Source organism: Phyllobates terribilis, unplaced genomic scaffold (assembly GCF_046119375.1).
Source record: "Phyllobates terribilis strain yellow unplaced genomic scaffold, ASM4611937v1 Scaffold_11__3_contigs__length_659146591, whole genome shotgun sequence".
NCBI lineage: Eukaryota > Metazoa > Chordata > Amphibia > Anura > Dendrobatidae > Phyllobates > Phyllobates terribilis.
This window is the reverse complement of record NW_027362771.1, coordinates 462,414,673-462,432,835: the sequence shown is the minus strand read 5'-3', so window position 1 is coordinate 462,432,835 and position 18,163 is coordinate 462,414,673. Positions and strand designations below refer to the sequence as shown.

General features: G+C 44.2%; 1 protein-coding gene across 1 annotated transcript in view; it reads right to left on the bottom strand.

Annotated features, from left to right (window-relative positions):
* The window catches only part of MCTP2 (multiple C2 and transmembrane domain containing 2), a 196,719-nt gene that overhangs the window by 16,669 nt on the left and 161,887 nt on the right, over positions 1–18,163 (bottom strand). Inside the window, exons 18-19 of the mRNA XM_073653317.1 lie at positions 15,148–15,267; positions 14,608–14,649 (exon numbers count right to left, since the gene is read on the bottom strand). Coding sequence (XP_073509418.1) covers positions 14,608–14,649; positions 15,148–15,267 — 162 coding nt within the window. The remainder of the gene's footprint in view (positions 1–14,607; positions 14,650–15,147; positions 15,268–18,163) is intronic.

Genomic DNA, 18,163 nt, shown 5'->3' with positions numbered 1-18,163 from the left:
CGTTCCCTGTCATCCTCACACTCCCAGGCCAGTCTACAGCCATTGTTAGCACAGGCATGGGAGAAAAGGCGCCCATACTCGGCAAACCACCCCCGAGCACAGGCTCTGAATCCTGGCATTGCAAAACTACTGGCCCTTGAAATGCTATCATTCAGGCTGGTGGAGACTGACACCTTCCGTAACTTGATGGCATTGGCAGTCCCACAATACAACGTGCCCAGCCGCTTTTATTTCAGCAGGCAAGCCATTCCTGCCCTGCAACAGCATGTGGAGGGAAAAATTAAACATGCGCTACAAAACGCCGTCAGTAGCAAGGTCCACCTGACCACCGATGCGTGGACCAGTAAGCATGGACAGGGACGATACCTTTCCCTCACTGCCCATTGGGTAAATGTTGTGGAGCCGGGTACAGATCTTGAGAGTGGCGCTGTACGTGTTCTGCCAACTCCAAGGATTGCACGAATCCGGTCTGTAGACATTGACTCCTCCTCATACTCCAGTTCCTCTGAATCAGCGCTGCAGGAGCAGTCACGGTCTACCTCCACATTGACCCGTGAACGGTTACCTGTTACGACCGATACGAGCACAGCCGGGGCCAAACGTCAACAGGCCGTATTGAAATTAATTTCTTTGGGGAATCGAAGCCACACAGCGCAGGAGCTCTGGAATGCCACCAAGCAGCAGAGCGACGTGTGGTTTGTGCCAGCGAATCTCCAGCCAGGCATGGTAGTGTGTGACAATGGCCGAAATCTGGTGGCAGCTCTGGGCCTCGGCAACCTCACTCACATCCCATATCTGGCATATGTACTCAACTTGGTCGTGCAGAGTTTTTTGACGGACTATAGGGATCTTGATGCACTGCTGCACAAGGTCCGCATAGAGTGCGCTCACTTGCGGCGTTCCAGCAACGCAAGATCGCGCATTGCAGCTCTGCAGCGCCGATTACACCTTCTGGAACATCGCATCATATGTGACCTACCCACCAGGTGGAATTCAACGTTACATATGTTGGAGAGGTTGTGTGAGCAGCAGGCAGCAGTAATGGAGTACCAGTTGCAGCAGGGGCAAACAAGTGGCAGTGCGCGCCGTTCACACTTCACCACCACTGAGTGGGCCTCTATGAAGGACATTTGCCACGTTTTGCGTGCCTTCGATTATTCCACGCGGATGGCGAGTGCAGATGATGCACTAGTCAGCATGACTATCCCCCTTTATCTGCCTGCTTGCAAAAACACTGCAAGCACTAAGGGAGGAGGTTTTGGAAGAGGTGGAGGATGAGGAGTCACAAATGCCATCTGCTTCTGTACAGTCTGCGCAACGTGGTTCCTCACAAAGGCCTAGGCAGGGGACACTTTGTGAGGAGGATGAGGAGGAGTCAATGGAGGAGGAAGACATCTGTGCAGAGGAGTACACAATGCTCTAGTAGTCAGTATCTAGAGCGAGGGTGGGGTGATGCAGAGCAGGCAGAGATCACGCCTCAAGCAGGGGACAGTGTTTCTTGGACAGTTGGCAGTCTGCAGCACATGGTTGATTTCATGCTGCAGTGCCTGAGAAACAACCGCCGCATCGCCCACATTCTCAACACGGCTGATTATTGGGTGTCCACCCTCCTAGATCCTCGCTACCGGGACAACTTACAAAACCTCATAACACCGTTGAACCGGGAGCGTAAAGTGCGGGAGTACCAAGACACACTGGTGCATTCCATCATGTTCTCCATTCCACCCGAGAGCAGTGCTGCTAGTGCTTTACAAAGCAGCTCAGTGCGTCGAGGCAGTGGAGGAAGCTCTGTACAAAGAGGGAGCAGAAGCAGGGCCTCAGCACAAAGCAAGACCAGTATGGCCCAAATGTGGCAAAGTTTTGTGTCCCCGCCACAAATGTCTACACCATCACAGACGGCTCCAGTCAGCAGGAGGCAACGTTTACGTCAGATGGTGACAGACTACATGTCTTGCCTCTCAGTGTACTCCCAGACGGCTCTTCCCCCTTCAAGTTTTGGGTCTCTAAGCTGGATACATGGCCAGAGCTTAGCCAGTATGCATTGGAGGTGCTGGCTTGCCCTGCTGCTAGTGTATTATCGGAACGCGTCTTTAGTGCCGCAGGTGGTGTACTAACAGACCGTCGCATGCACCTATCCTCCGATAACGTTGACCGGCTTACTTTTCTGAAAATGAACAAGGCCTGGATCTCGCATGAATTTGCCAGTCCTCTTCCAGAATAAATAATTGGTTGGCAACAGTATCCAGGTCTCCTGTTGTGTTCATGTTTCTACCACCTGAACTGTAATCCCTGAGCTCCAACACCGCCAGTTGCTGCTCAGAAGTGCCATCTGCACAGTCAACGCTTGCTCCAGTGTTATTGGGGTTCAGTAAAGTCAGCTGATCCCCTGATGTGTGTACGCCAAATTCTCCTGCTCTGTCCACATTCACTCTACTACTAATTTAAAACTTGCTCCAATTAGGCCTCTGGCTCCTCTCTATTTTTAGTATTTACTCTGGGTTCCAGCACCGCCAGCTGTTTCCCAGCAGTGTCTTTGGCACAGGTACTCCCTCCTGCTCAGCCTGGTTCCATAGTGCCAATAGGACAAGCACCCCCTGTAGGACTGTGGGTTTCGTTAACTCCGGGCCGGCTCGCGGCCTTGCTACTTTTTTTTTCATGTGTACCTTCTGCTACCCATCCGGGTTCCAGTACAGTCAGCTGGTTCTCGGCAGTGCCTTTGGCTTAGGTGCCTCCTTCTCGGTATCCCAGTTCCACCAACGTCTGCTGGTCCTTGGTAGTGCTTTCTGTCACAGGTACCTCCTGCTTAGTAACCGGGTTCCAGTACCGTCAGCTGGTCCTCGGTAGTTCCATTGGCTCTTGTACTTTCTGCTACCCATCCGGGTTCCAGTACCGTCAGCTGGTTCTCGGCACTTCTTGTACCTTTTGCTACATTTCCAAGTTAAAGCTTTTTGAAATGGTTTTTGGTAATCACTCTGGATCTCCCTGACGACGACCCTGAAGACCACCCCGAAGAAGACGAGGACCCCGAAGACGATGACCCTGAAGACGACCCTGAAGACCACCCCGAAGAAGACGAGGACCCCGAAGACCACCCCGAAGAAGACGAGGACCCCGAAGACGATGACCCTGAAGACCACCCCGAAGAAGACGACCCTGAAGAAGATGACCAAGAGGACAAAGAACAAGAAGACAACCACCAAGATACAGAAGAACAAGAGACAGAAAACCAAGAAGCAGAAGAACAAGAAGCTGCAGAACAAAAAGCAGAAGAACATTAAGCATAAGACTAAAAATCAGAGCAAAAGATATTATCTAAATTATAAGCAGAAGAAGACTAAGCAGTGTATGGGGGCGAGTCCGTTCCTCCTCGTGGTGCCCCTGGAAAAGACCTGCTGCTGCAGGCCAAACTGAACGCGGACAAATCCTGTTGTAAATCTTTTGTGACAGGCAGAACAGAAGGTGTAATCTTCAAACTTTTAGGGATAACTACAGGAATGCCTGTCACAAATAAGAATATGATGAAGAAGAAGAATATGAAGAAGATGAAGAAGTAGAATGTGAAGAAGAATAATAGTTAAATAAGAAGAATATGAAGAATGTAAAAAAAAAAGAATAATAGGAAGAAGGTGAAGAAGAAGATGAATAAGGTGAAGAAGAAGTTGATGAAAAAGATGCTGCTGCTGCTGAGGATGATGAAGGAGAAAGTGTCGGAGAAGTAAAAAAGAAGGTGAAGAGCATGGAAGTAGTGAAACAAATATCTGACAAAATATAAAAAAGCTTAACATAGTCAATATCTTTGTAACGCCGAACGTCTTAAAAAAAAATTAATTCCTGCTATTCCATTGATTGGGCTAAACCTCTATGCCTTTAATGTCTACCCCTCCTCCCCCAATACATTCTACATTATTCTTCGTTGTTTTCCTTCATGTAGAATTAACCTACAAGTAAAGAAAGGGTTTATTTTCATTCCGATATTTGTGTCCCATTGACTTGCATTGGTTTCCGGTATCTGAATCGGCGATATCCGATATTTTTTGGGTATCGGTCCGATCCAATCCGATCCGATCTCTCCCGATGTCGGAAGGTATCGCTCAACACTACTTACCACCTCTCGTGGCAGCCTGTTCCACTCACCGATCACACTCACTGTCAAAAATTGTTTTCTGATATCTAATTGGTATCTTCTCCCTTTCAGTTTCATTCCATTGCTTCTTGTGTTTCCATGTGCAAGTGAGAATAAGGATGATTCCTCTACACGGACATCCCTTCAGATATTTGTAGACAGCTATTAAGTCTCCTCTCAGCCTTCTCTTTTGCAGACTAAACACTACCAGATCCTTTAACTGTTCCTCGTAGGACATTGTTTGCAGTCCACTCACCATCCTGGTAGTTCTTCTCTGAACTTACTACAGTTCATGTATCATGCATTTTTTTGCTGCAGACTTATTTCTAAATAGATTGGGACAAATTACACAAACAACCTTTTTTCATGAAAATCTGCAGTAAAAATAAACACCAAACAACTATATAGCATATTCAAAATATTGCATGGGCACACAAGACAATGATACTGTATTTGTGCAGATTTTTTTTAACTTACAACAAAATAGTGTGAAATATGGGGGTAAAAATAGCCTTTAAGAAAGAAAACAGATGTGCTAAATGGAGGGCTCAGAACTCTGTATATCTGGCAAATACCAGAAAACTGTCAAGACGCTAATTTATTAAAACACATTCTAAAGGGGAATTCAATATGAAGAGGTGAAACTCAATTATGTTTGTTTAAAATTCCAAGTGAAACCTTTGACAAAGGCAGAAAAGCTATAATCTGGAGTCCGACTGCTATTCTTCAATATTTTGATCATGGAATATGTGCTGGTATGTTCAATTGCTCCAGTTCTTTCAATCATAACACATAGAAAAAGGTCAAGTCATTCAGGAAGGCAAAAAACTTTCAACATTAGGAACAGTCTTTTCGTTAAGAGGGTTCAGAATTAATTAACATCTTGAAGTTACATTTTCTATTTTGTTCTGCAACCAGATGTTCAACAGTGAAGGTTTTATGCAGAACCCTTTCAATGGAACCAAACTATGATGTAATTGTTCCATCACATCCTAGACTACAGAGGGCTGGCTTTCTGCATGATGCGATGTGAACTATCCCATCTAATAGAACAAGATCCGGAGGATTGAGCTGCGCGTTTCATCTGGGTAAAAGATGTTCAATAAGGGTTGCTTTATTGTAGAAAGTTCTTCACTGTCCACCTGTGTAAACTTCATTGCATCTTTAGGCCTTAGCGATGTTATGGGAGAAAGGACAGACATGACATCCAAGAAGTTGTCCTGTGCCAAATCATCAATATAGGATGGCGTGGTCCGGCAAGAGAATATACTGTACAAAGTAATATTAAAGTAAGTCTTATGCAGAATCAAAAGGGGGGTAATCCTCACAGACTCGGCCAATTACACTTGGCAAAAGAAAAAAGGTGTCCGCCAGCTAGTAAGCTGTATGGTGCTGTGTGTTCAATCAGGATACAGAGGTAAATTCTCTACAAAGTGACTGGTGCAACTCCTAGTGTCATATAGGTGGGATAGCTAGTAGCAGACAGTTGCTTTTCTTACTGTAGCAGCTCTAGTCTCCAAGACAGACAGCATCAATCACTTTGGCACAACTTGACTAGGAGAGATGTAAGGCACACTGAGACCCACACACCATGTTTCAGTACCATTCTAAAAAGTCGTGCCACAGTTGGGATACAAAAAAGTAACTTGTTCAGCAGCAATGCTCTAATTTGAACAAGCCTCCCTCTATAGCAATAGGACAGTGGAAAAAAAAAACGATGACCTTGTCCCAATCTTAATTGCACCCTTAATAAACAGTAAAAACTTTTAATGCTGCTTAGGTCACTTCTCCATTATCCCAAGAAGTCAGCCAAAGCTGAGCACTGGCAAAGCTTGGAGCAACCATTATATGGCTAACCAGTGGCGCAACTAGAGTCCGATGCAAAATTTGTACCTCCCCCTCTCAATGTTGGTCAGATGTATGGGCCCATGTAGCATTCTAAACCCTATAAAGACATATACGTGTTCGGCCTCCCCTTCATTATTTAGTAATGTCCCCCATCCTGGGCCCCTTCCAGGTACGTATGCCCCCCATCCTCGGCCCCTTCCAGGTATATATGCCCCCTATCCTGGGCCCCTTCCAGGTATATACAGTGAAGGAAATAATTATTTGATCCCTTGCTGTTTTTGTAAGTTTTCCTACTGACAAAGACATGAACAATCCTTAATTTTAAGGGTAGGTTACTTTTAACATTGAGAGATAGAATATCCCCCCCCCAAAAAAAAAAGAATCAAGAAAATCACATTGTATAAATTAGATACATTTATTTGCATTTTGCCGTGAGAAATAAGTATTTGATCCCCTACAAACCATTATGAGTTCTAGCTCCTACAAACCAGTTAGACGCTCCTAATCAACTCGTTACCCGCTTTAAAGACAGCTGTCTTACATAGTCACCTGTATAAAAGACTCCTGTCAACAGTCTCAATCAGTCAGACTCTAACCTCTACAACATGGGCAAGACCAAAGAGCTTTATAAGGATGTCAGGGACAAGATCATAGCCGTGCACAAAGCTGGAATGGGATACAAAACCATAAGTAAGACGCCAGATGAGAAGGAGACAACTGTTGGTGCAATAGTAAGAAAGTGGAAGAAATACAAAATGACTGTCAGTCTACATCGATATGGGGCACCATGCAAAATCTCACCTCGTGGGGTATCGTTGATCATGAGGAAGGTAAGATATCAGTCTAAAACTACACGGGTAGTACTTGTTAATGAACTCAAGGCAGCTAGGACCACAGTCACCGAGAAAACCATTGGTAACACATTATGCCTTAAAGGTTTAAAATCCTGCAGAGCCCACAAGGTCCCCCCCGCTCAAGAAGGCACATGTGCAGGCCCGTTTGAAGTTTGCCAATGAACACCTGGATGATTCTGTGAGTTATTGGGAGAAGGTGCTGTGGTCAGATGAGACAAAAATTGAGCTCTTTGGCATTAACGCAACTCGCCGTGTTTGGAGGAAGAGAAATGCGGCCTATGACCCAAAGAACACCGTTCCCACTGTCAAGCATGGAGGTGGAAACATTATGTTTTGAGGGTGTTTCTCTGCTAAGGGCATGGGACTACTTCACCGGAGAATGGATAGAGCCATGTACAGTTAAATGCTGAGTGACAAACTCCTTCCCTCCGCCAGGACATTAAAAATCGGTCGTGGCTGGGTCTTCCAGCAAGACAAAGACCCAAAACATACAGCCAAGGCAACAAAGGAGTGGCTGAAAAAGAAGCACATTAAGGTCATGGAGTGGCCTAGCCAGTCTCCAGACCTTAATCCCATAGAAAACTTATGGAGGGAGTTGAAGCTCCGAGTTTCCAAGCGACAGCCTCAAAATCTGAATGATTTAAAGATGATCTGCAAAGAGGAGAGGACCAAAATTCCTCCTGACATGTGCGCAAACCTCATCATCAACTACAAAAAACGTCTGACTGCTGTGCTTGCCAACAAGGGTTTTGCCACCAAGTATTAAGTGTTGTTTGCCAGAGGGATCAAATACTTATTTCTCACTGCAAAATGCAAAAACATTTATCTAATTTATACAATGTGATTTTCTTGATTTTTTTTGGGATATTCTATCTCTCAATATTAAAATTAACCTACCCTTAAAATTATAGACTGTTCATGTCTTTGTCAGGGGGCAAACTTACAAAAACAGCAAGGGATCAAATAATTAATGCCTTCACAGTATGCCCCCCCATCATAAGGCCCTTCCTGGTATATATGTCTCCCATCCTGGGTCCCTTTCTGGTATATATGTTCCCCATCCTAGGCTCATCCTGGTATACATGACCCCAATCCTGAGCCCCTTCCTGGTATAGGTGTTCCCCATCCTGAGGCCTTTTCTAATATACATATTCCCTGTTCTGCCTCTGCATGTTTATAAAAAAAAAAAAAAAAACACACCACACATACTACCCTTCCTTGCTTCCCTTGACGTGCAGTGTCCTCTTCCGACATAGGCGTGCCTGCTATGACGACGCATAAAGTCACTTCCATGAGACGCTAAGGTCAGCTGCCAGCAGCATATATTGCAGCATGGAGCTGGAGAGCCCCTGCGCCGCAATACACTTCAGCTGAATGTGCGTCCTCAGATGAACATCCACCTGAAAAGAGCTGGCATCGGCAGGCCCTCTCCCGCACCCTCTGGGACAACGATGGTTATGTTTATGTGGCTAACTAGTCCTTTGAATTAGCGCCAAATACTGGCTGGCTCAGCTTTCAGTAGCTAGACTTTCCTTCTTTAGGGCAATATCCTTTAAAGCAAATGGACATGCTGACTTGTCACTTGCTCTACTTAGGTGCAACATATGATAGATCAGTTGATATATATCAAGTGGCAGAAGAAAAAAAAAGTGTGCCGATTGTAGTTGCCAAGACAAAATACATTGGAACAGTGATGTTTAGTGTCACGTTTGTTTAGCGACAGTCCTTGTGAGTTACATGGACATGCAGTAGTCCCTTTTGAAAATGTTAAGCTTAAAAGGGATTCTCATGCTCTTAAATTGCTTTCATTAAACAGAAAGAAAAAAAGTCAGTCAACTGCAAACCTATTTTCAATGTCATTTTCATGCAATAACAGCTTTTATCTTTTATTGTGTACAGCTAGTTTCCATGGAGCTTGGACTCCAGAGAAAGCACAGTAGATACACTGCAGGAGAGGAGTAAACCATTAACATCTTAGTCACATCTCTTGACCCCATTGATTTCTATACAGCAACTAGCTTCTCATCTCTCTACCCCTCTTCTTCTGAAGAGATGCAGTTATACATTACCAGCCCTGCAGCTTTCAGAGCAGGTCTGCTAATCATGCAGAACTATATGCTTGTTAAAATGCCCCGTTACCTGTACACGCCAGAGCAAACCACTAATAGCTGAATGTGTTACACCAGAACTTGTGATGATTTATGGCACTACGAATACTCATGTTCTACTATTCAACAGAACTGTCAATCAAGGTGAAGTGCCCACACTGCTAGAAACCAGGCAGTAAGAAAACTAATGAGATCAAATTGCTCTGAGCTGCTTAAAACAACTTGAGAATATCCCTTTAAAGGGTTCCTACCACCAAATTTTCACTAAAGCACAGTAAGTGCATACTCTAAATACAGAGTAAACCCAACATAACATTTATGTTATGTTTCTGTGTGTGCTTCTGACTAGCAACAATTCTAACTTATCAAAATAATGTGAGTGTAGAATTCACCTTATGCTTCTGTGCACTGTTTGCTCCAGTACAGACCCTGTCTGACAGATGTTCTTTTCAACCATCTACATCCGTTTACCTGTCTGTGTGGTTTAAAATCATTGCTAGCAGGTTTCTCTCAGAGCTCAACTTTCCTGCAGTTCTCCACAAAAGGAACTTACTATGTAGTGAAAAGTTTAATTATTTTTTATGTCTTCTGCTGATAGATCAGTGATTTGAAAATGCAAATCCTGCTCTGGAGATGCATATGTCAGAGGATTATCTTCTGCCACATGCGGCATTTGCATTTCACATCACAGATCTCAGCAAGAGTCTTCAGGCACAGCTCAACTCTGCACCAGTTTTTACAAGCTCCATTGAGCAGGATGGCTCAACTTTGCTAGAAACCAGCTTAAGATGATTTAAAAGCAAACAGGCAGCCACACTAATATAGATGGCAGAAGAGAAATATTGGCCAGGCAGGGTACTGTACAGGAGCAGAGTGCACAGAGTATTCTAAAAGTAGAATTAACTATGTCCAAAGGAGCAGAGCTATACTGGCAGGAAGACAGCTGTGATATGGCGAACTGTTCATGACCGACCACTAGCACTGGAACGCTAGCAAAACTGCAACACTGTCCCAAAGGCAACTGGAGAATAAAGAGCCTGGAGGGGCATCTTTTGATGGGGATGATTTACTGTCAAAAATGAATAGAGTCATGGCCAAAAGTGTTAGCATCCTTGAAATTGTTCCAGAAAATGAAGTATTTTGCCCCAAAAATTATTGTAATTACACATGTTTTGTTATATATGTTTATTTCCTTTGAGTGTATTGGGAAAAAAAAAAATGCAGAACCGGACAATTGCACACAAAACCCCAAAAATGGACAGGACAAAACGGTTGGATTGTTGGCACCCTCAACTTAATATTTGGTTGCATGCCTTTTGGAATAAATAACTTCAATCTATCGCTTACAATAACCCTCAAAAGCTTCTTACACCTCTCAACTGGAATTTTGAACCACTCTTGCAAACTGCTCCAGGTAGAGAAGCTCTGGAGAGGGACAAAAGCGCACACAAAATAGGGCAATACCGTCTGGCAAGGGGTAGGTATAATCAATGGTAGCACTCACCTAAAGGTGTTGTGTGCAGGCACAACACCTATAAATGCATCAAAAGCCACTGCTGCTGCCCCGTGGCTGGAGGAAATGGTTCCAATGGCAAAAATTGGAAGCTAGCACATTTAGGCGGACTGCGCTGCGGTAATGAAGAGGCTTGGGATTCCAAGACGGTTTTTATTAATACCAAGGCGCAGAAACGTGTTGGTATCCCAAGCCTCTTCATTCTCGCAGAGCAGCCCGCCTAAACGTGCCAGCTTCCAATTTTTGCCAAACTGCTCCAGGTAGTCTCTCATATTTGAAGGGTCCATTCTCCCAACAGCAATTTTAATAGCTCTCCACAGGTGTTCAATGGGATTTAGATCCAGACTCCTTGCTGGCCACTTCAGAACTCTCCAGTGCTTTGTTTTCATCCATTTTTGGGTGCTTCTTGAAGTATGTTTGGGGTCATTGTCCTGCTGGAAGACCCATGACCTAGGATGCAAATCCAGCTTTCTGATACTGGGAAGTATATTGCAAAACAAAATCCTTTGGTAAATCTTCAGATTTCATGATGCCTTGCACACAGTGCCAGAGGCAGCAAAACACCAAAACATCTTTGAACCTCCACCATATTTGACTGTAGGTACTGTGTTCTTTGTAGGCCTCATTCAGTTTTTGGTAAACTGTAGAATGATGCGCTTTACCAAAAAGCTCTATCTTGGTCTCATCTGTCCACAAGACGCTTTCCCAGAAGGATTTTGGCTTACTCAAGTACATTATGGCAAACTGCAGTCTAACTTTTCTTAGGTCTCTGTCAGTAGTGGGGTCCTCCTGTGTCTCCTGCCCTTGTGTGTTTCATTTCATTCAAATGTCAACAGGTAGTTCGCGCTGACACTAAAGCACCCTGAGCCTGCAGGACAGCTTCAATTTCTTTGGCACTTGATTGAGGCTGCTTATCCATCATCCAGACTATGCTGCGTTGCATCTGTTCATCAATTTTTCTCTGCCGCCCACGTCCAGGGAGATTAGCTACAGTGCTATGGGTTGTTATCTTCTTGATTATGTTGCACACTGTGGACAAAGGAACATGAGGATCTGTTGAGATGGATTTTTCAACAATTTTGGTTCTGAAGTCCTCAGACAGTTCTCTTCTCTTTCTGTTCTCCACGTTGAGTGTGGCACACACAGACACACAATGCACAGACTGAGTTAGTCAATGTCTCCCCTTTTTATCTGGTTTCAGGTGTGATTTTCATATTGCCCAAACCTGTTACTTGCCACAGGTGAGTTTGAACGAGCAGCACTTGCTTAAAACAAAGTTGTTTACCCACAATTTTGGAAAGGTGCCCTCATCGTCTCCAGCCTCGACTACTGCAACATCCTCCTCTGTGGCCTACCTGCTAACACTCTTGCACCTCTCCAGTCTGTCCTCAACTCTGCCGCCCGACTAGTTCATCTCTCTCCTCTATACTCCTCTGCTACCCCCTTTTGCAAATCTCTTCACTGGCTCCCAATTGCCCAGCGTATCCAGTTCAAACTACTAACACTGACCTACAAAGCCATCTCCATCTATAACCTTTCTCCTCTGTACATCTCTGAACTAATCTCTCAATATATTCCTACATGTACTCTCCGGTCATCCCAAGACCACCACCTCTCCTCCACACTTCTTCGTTCCTCACCTAATTGCCTCCAAGACTTCTCCCGAATATCCCCCATCCTCTGGAATTCTGTGCTTCAACATGTCCGATTATCCACCGCACCGGCATCGTTCAGACGGAACCTGAAAACCCACCTCTTCAAGAAAGCTTACAACCTGCAATGACCACGCTGCCTCCTCAACACCACTGGAGCTGCTGCCTTACCACCACCAGAGCTCTGCAACCCCCCCAACACACTGGCTCCTTCTACATCATCCTGTAGAATGTAAGCCCGCAAGGGCAGGGTCCTCTTCCCACTATACCAGCCCATCATTGTTTATTTGTTACTGTAAGTGATATCTGTATTTTGTATATAACCCCTTCGCATGTACAACACCATGGAATCAATGGTGCTATATAAATAAATAATAATAATAAAAAAGGTGCCAACAATTTTGTCCGGCCATTTTTGTGGTTTTGTTTGAAATGATGTTCAATTTGCCTTTTTTTCCTCTGTTTTTTTGTGTTGTTCCAATAAACCCAAAAGGAAATAAACATTTGTAATTGCAATAATTTTCTGGGAGAAATTCTTTGTTTTCTGGTACAATTTCAAGGATGCCAACACTTTTGGCCATGACTGTGCACACAATTATATCTGCCCCATTTTTCACATAACTCATTTTTAAATTACCAGAATCTGATTTTGGGAATAATCTTTTAATATGACAAAACCACGGCACATTCCAAAAAGAATAGGAAGCAAAACAGTGGATAAGTATTGAAGATATTTGAGTGTGCTACGATAAGTTTCATGAAGTCTGAAGTTACAGCTTTCAGAGAGCCTATACAAAGCGCATATCAAGGGTTTACTATAACTTACCGCGAGGCCTTGAAAGAATTGTATTGGAAAAGTGTTTCCCCACTGTAAAATGTTGCCATGAGGGTAGTAACTTATACAGCTGATAGCCATAATATTTACAGAGGCACAACAGATCCAGATAAGGATTTGACAATATTAATGTAATGCTAAATGAATAAAATTTAAGACATTGCAACTAGTAAAGTATTATCTGAAGCGCAAACATAAAAAAGTAGAGTTTACAACATGGTCAGTAATTGAGGTACATTATTAAAAGCATTTCAGATTACTAGTAAAACTACAGAGTCCTTAAATGCTTTTAATGCTACCACTGCTTGGTCTCCGCACAGCTTTCACAGTGATCCCAGCAGTCTAGAAGATGGACACTTCTTTGCAACATGTCGATGCAGTCATTCCACTTATCAGCCGTATTCCTTAGAAACAGATGTTTCTCACACCGAGCGTCAGAATCGTGAGCTTCTGCTCATACTTTATAAAAGGTTCACAGACATCTCTATTTCTCGGCTGTGGAAACCTGTTTTTGCTTTTTTCATGGCTGTTTGCTCCACTGTGCGGCTCACTCATCTCGACTATTTTTATCAATCCATCAATATCGTTGTACACGGTGTTTGGTGTCTGACTGAGCACATGCTGTCGTAGCCTTCTAGGAGCAAACAAGCAAAATACCTCTGGGAGTTCTAAGTGATTTTAGACCTTCCGATGCACATCCCTACATACTCTTGATCTAAAGTTGCTACTAACATGATCTGAACAGTTAAAAGAGGCAAAAAAAAATGTTTGATACATCTGATCCATTTACACACTACTCCATTTTCCAGAAACCCGTATAAAAAGGGTTAAAATAAGGGTATTTAAGTATTATTGGATGCAAAAACGTTCACGATTTTAAAGAGTTACCTGTACGCCACCCCAAAGAATCACTCAGATCTCTAAAAATAAGGCAGATTTTTTCTTTTATGCTTGACAGTATTCATGTCTGCTTGGAAAAATATATCTTCTTAATTCCACTATAATATGCACTTTGTATAAACAGAGGATTGTGTGCGGAGTGCAAGCTAACAGAAGCAAAAAATAATATGTGAAAGCCACCGCTTACACTGTATAAGAGGCTTCTATTCTGTGTGTTCAGATCTTATCCTTTCATAGACATTAGCACGCTTGACTGTACCATGAGAGAAAAAGGCAAAGCAAGCAATCTTCAATAATTCTTATAGCCCTTTTTAAAGAAGACCTGGCAACCTGTCCAAAGAAGAACTCTCCTGGGTTAACTTTTATTATAACTGTATCATGCCTCTGTTATTCCTCCTAGAAATGTATAAACGCTGACAATTGGGCACTACCAGTCCGCTTTTCAAAGGGTCATGCCTATACACATTCAATCATGGTCCAATGTGACAGTGTCAGGCTGTTGTGTAGGGATACACACTTGCAAACTACTTAAAAGGGATTGTTTCATTCCTTAAAAGTTAATTCCCATCTGCAGGCAATAATAAAGAAACAAACCCTTCAGTTCTCACCCTAAATGGGTGCAAGGAGAAAGAAGGATCTGATCTGTTGGATTTCCAATGGTTGATCTTTTAGTTCTCCGCGATATAAGCCGCCGCCAGGCGTCAGACAATGATACGGTCATAAAGAAGTTCTTATGGAAGTAATAGATTTTTACATTTGCTTGGGTTAACTTACTTTTTCATCATCCTCATCATCTTCACCAATATCCATCCCTTCCTGCAAAGTGAAAAACACATTGTCATTATTTTATCCTCTGACACAAGCCATCTTACATATTTGCACGGTTCACATGAGTGATGTACTGTACCTAGTCCATGATGAGTTTGTTATGCTATTGTGCAGGTACGTGGTGATAAATACTTTTGGTGGCGGCATGGTCTGAAAAATCATGAATCTACAGAAATGCATACATACCCATTGAACGTTTTCCATGAAAACCAATGGGTTAAACATATACATTCAGTATCTAAAGTAGTAATTTGTTGAAATGATGCAAAGGAAACCAATGCCCCCTCCAGACATAAAGGGATTAGAGGTGAGCAATCATGTTACTCCCTCAAGGAAGCCTAGTGCCTGGAGACCTGTTTTCTAAGATAATTAGACTACTGCCTTGGGATAAACACAATCGCATTTTGTCTCCTGCAGGTAAAGCATATGTATTTTCTTACTACAATAAATGAAAGTATACGGCAAAAATCAATACTCTTTGCTTACCAGGTTGTCCTGAGTGCTGACCTTCCCGGTCGTGATCATGGTGAAGTTGTAAGCGAAGAGAAGGAGAAGAAACAAAGGTATCATGTAAAGCTCCAGATTCCAGAGGGTCACAACAAATATCTACAATGAAAGACAGAATGAAAGACATAAGGGCACAAGGGACTCACTTCAATAAATCCTATAGGATGGCGTATTGATAGGCAATATGGGAAAGGATCATGTTTGTACTGAGAGATCACGCATGAAGGAGCGGACTCAATTGTTCGCGAAGAACAAAGGGTCTCAAAATTAGATACCAAGAAATGCGGCAAACTGCCTTAGTTATATCATAGATAAGGAGAAACCGCAATGATCATGACACGTTGTTACAGGGCTTTTCTGATATTATAAATCATCTCTGCAGCCTGTCAACAAGGGCCAAAGCAATGGTGGGAAGGCAATGAGGGACCTGCAGAGGACGAGTAACTCATTTTTCTGTAGAGAGACTATGGCCAAAAAATGCAGTGGTTTTCAGAAATATCTGGAAGGGGTTGCACTGGTCTAGAAGTTTTCCGTACTGGATATAAGTGGTTTTCCAAGATCTCTGACTTTACCAATAAACCATGGCCCTGAATCATTAAGACTGACTTGCAAGAATAAGGTGCACTGAATTCTAGGAACACGCCATTTAATTAATTTTGGCACATCCTTCCAAAGCCATGAGTCTCGCCAGAAATGTTACTCAAGTAAGGCACTGGAGTAACACTTCTGGCGTTAGAAATTAAATAAATTTTGATGAATTTGGCAGGCGAGTGTAGCCATGCCCTGTAGCAGCTCCTCCTCCTCGGCTCCGCTTATTTGCCAGAGTAGCCCGAATAAACGCCAAAAGTTCCACATTTTTAGCATAACAAATGGGGTGTTTCTCACAGCACAATAATACAAAGTAGCTTAAAGATCTCCCCAGAGAGTCCTGTGAGCAACACCAACTTGGTAAAGACCACAAAAAATTGCATGAAATATAAAGGCCCATCTCTCGGAACTGTAAAACAGATTAAAAAACAAATACAAAAATAAAGACAAAAAAAGCAACAGCAATAAAATTAGTGCAAAAACTGGCCACTTCTGACCTGGTGACAGGTCTTCTTTAAGAGTCTAGTGCATTTATCCACCTCTTCCCTGCTGCCGTGGCTGACAGGCTGCCGTGTATGCATACAACCCAGACCTACAATACATTTTCACAGCTGCCCGTCAGTCACTGCATTGAAGTTGGGGAGATGCAGAACGCTCTCCTCATGCATACACCAGACTCAACTACGCAACCAGTTTACGTACATTTTCCTGGTAGCCAAATAGAATTTTTTTGTTGTCAATTTGGCTTCCAGCAGTGTGGACCTATAGCTGCCATCAGCTTTATCACCTTCAGAGTCTTCTGGCCCCCAAGAGTTAAGAGCATCCTCTTTAGGATCTGAAGACCTGCCTTTTTTTGTTCAATAAACGATGCCACACCAGTCTGTGGGTTGTGTCTGGTACTGCAGCTTGGCTCATTCAAAGCAAATAAGGGATGAGCAGTAAAACCACATAGACCCTGTGGACCGGTGAGGCTTCCTTTATGAAAAAGCAGCCATGATTTACAATCCTAAACAACCCCTTAACTTCAGGTATAAGGCTCAAACTACAAATACAAACTCTGCAGTCTTGCCTAATAGGCCACTGGCATTTCTACAATTTAGGAATTAAACTAAAAAGGCGATTCTTTAACTGGAATAAGTGATAGGTCGCACTGGATTTCCTTTCAGCCACTTGAGGCTCTAGCTGGTGTTATTTAGTAGGGACATTGACGCTGCCTGGAAGTCCTGCTCGTCTTATTACACAAGCCTGTTCATCATATTCAGTACAAGGAAACTGTTCCAACTCTGCAAGTTGAAAGCAAGGGCAACAGAGAAGATATCCCAAGTGTTTTAGTAATTAAACGAATATGCATAATGAACCATATGCCCAAAGGGCTTGTTCTTCATGAAGGCCAGATTTTTGTTTGAATTTTTAATTTTTATATACAGATGAAACACCCAGACTATTATAACACTATGCTGCTTAAAGATTTCTCCCCGTTTCAGTGTCTGAATATGGTTCATTTGTGCTCTTCCGATCTATGTTTTATTTATCCGGGAATGGTGCAGTGGAAACTGTTCAGAAGAAAAGATTTGGGGGATGAGTGGATTGTTCTGGAATGTGAATTCATCCATCCTAGTTTTCAGATGAAAATCCAGCTCCATATTCATTTCTCATCTGTAAAATTTACAGCAAGACTACAGCATACACCGTCCGGGGGGGAACACCCGTGTATACACCGTCCGGGGGGGGGAGGAGCACCCGTGTATACACCGTCCGGGGGGGGGGGGAGGAGCACCCGTGTATACACCGTCCGGGGGGGGAGAGGAGGAGCACCCGTGTATACACCGTCCGGGGGGGGAGAGGAGCACCCGTGTATACACCGTCCGGGGGGGGAGGAGCACCCGTGTATACACCGTCCGGGGGGGGAGGAGCACCCGTGTATACACCGTCCGGGGGGGGAGGAGCACCCGTGTATACACCGTCCGGGGGGGGAGGAGCACCCGTGTATACACCGTCCGGGGGGGGGGGGGGAGCACCCGTGTATACACCGTCCGGGGGGGGGGGGGGGGGGGAAGGAGCACCCGTGTATACACCGTCCGGGGGGGGGGGGAGGAGCACCCGTGTATACACCGTCCGGGGGGGGGGGGGAGGAGCATCCGTGTATACACCGTCCGGGGGGGGGAGGAGCACCCGTGTATACACCATCCGGGGGGGGGACCAGTTTATACACCATCGGGGGAGGGGGAACATCCGTGTATACACCATCCAGGGGGGGGTGGGGGAACATCCGTGTATACACCGTCCGGGTGGGGGGGGACCAGTTTATACACCATCGGGGGAGGGGGAACATCCGTGTATACACCATCCGGGGGGGGGTGGGGGAACATCCGTGTATACACCGTTCGGAGGGGGGGGGACACCCGTG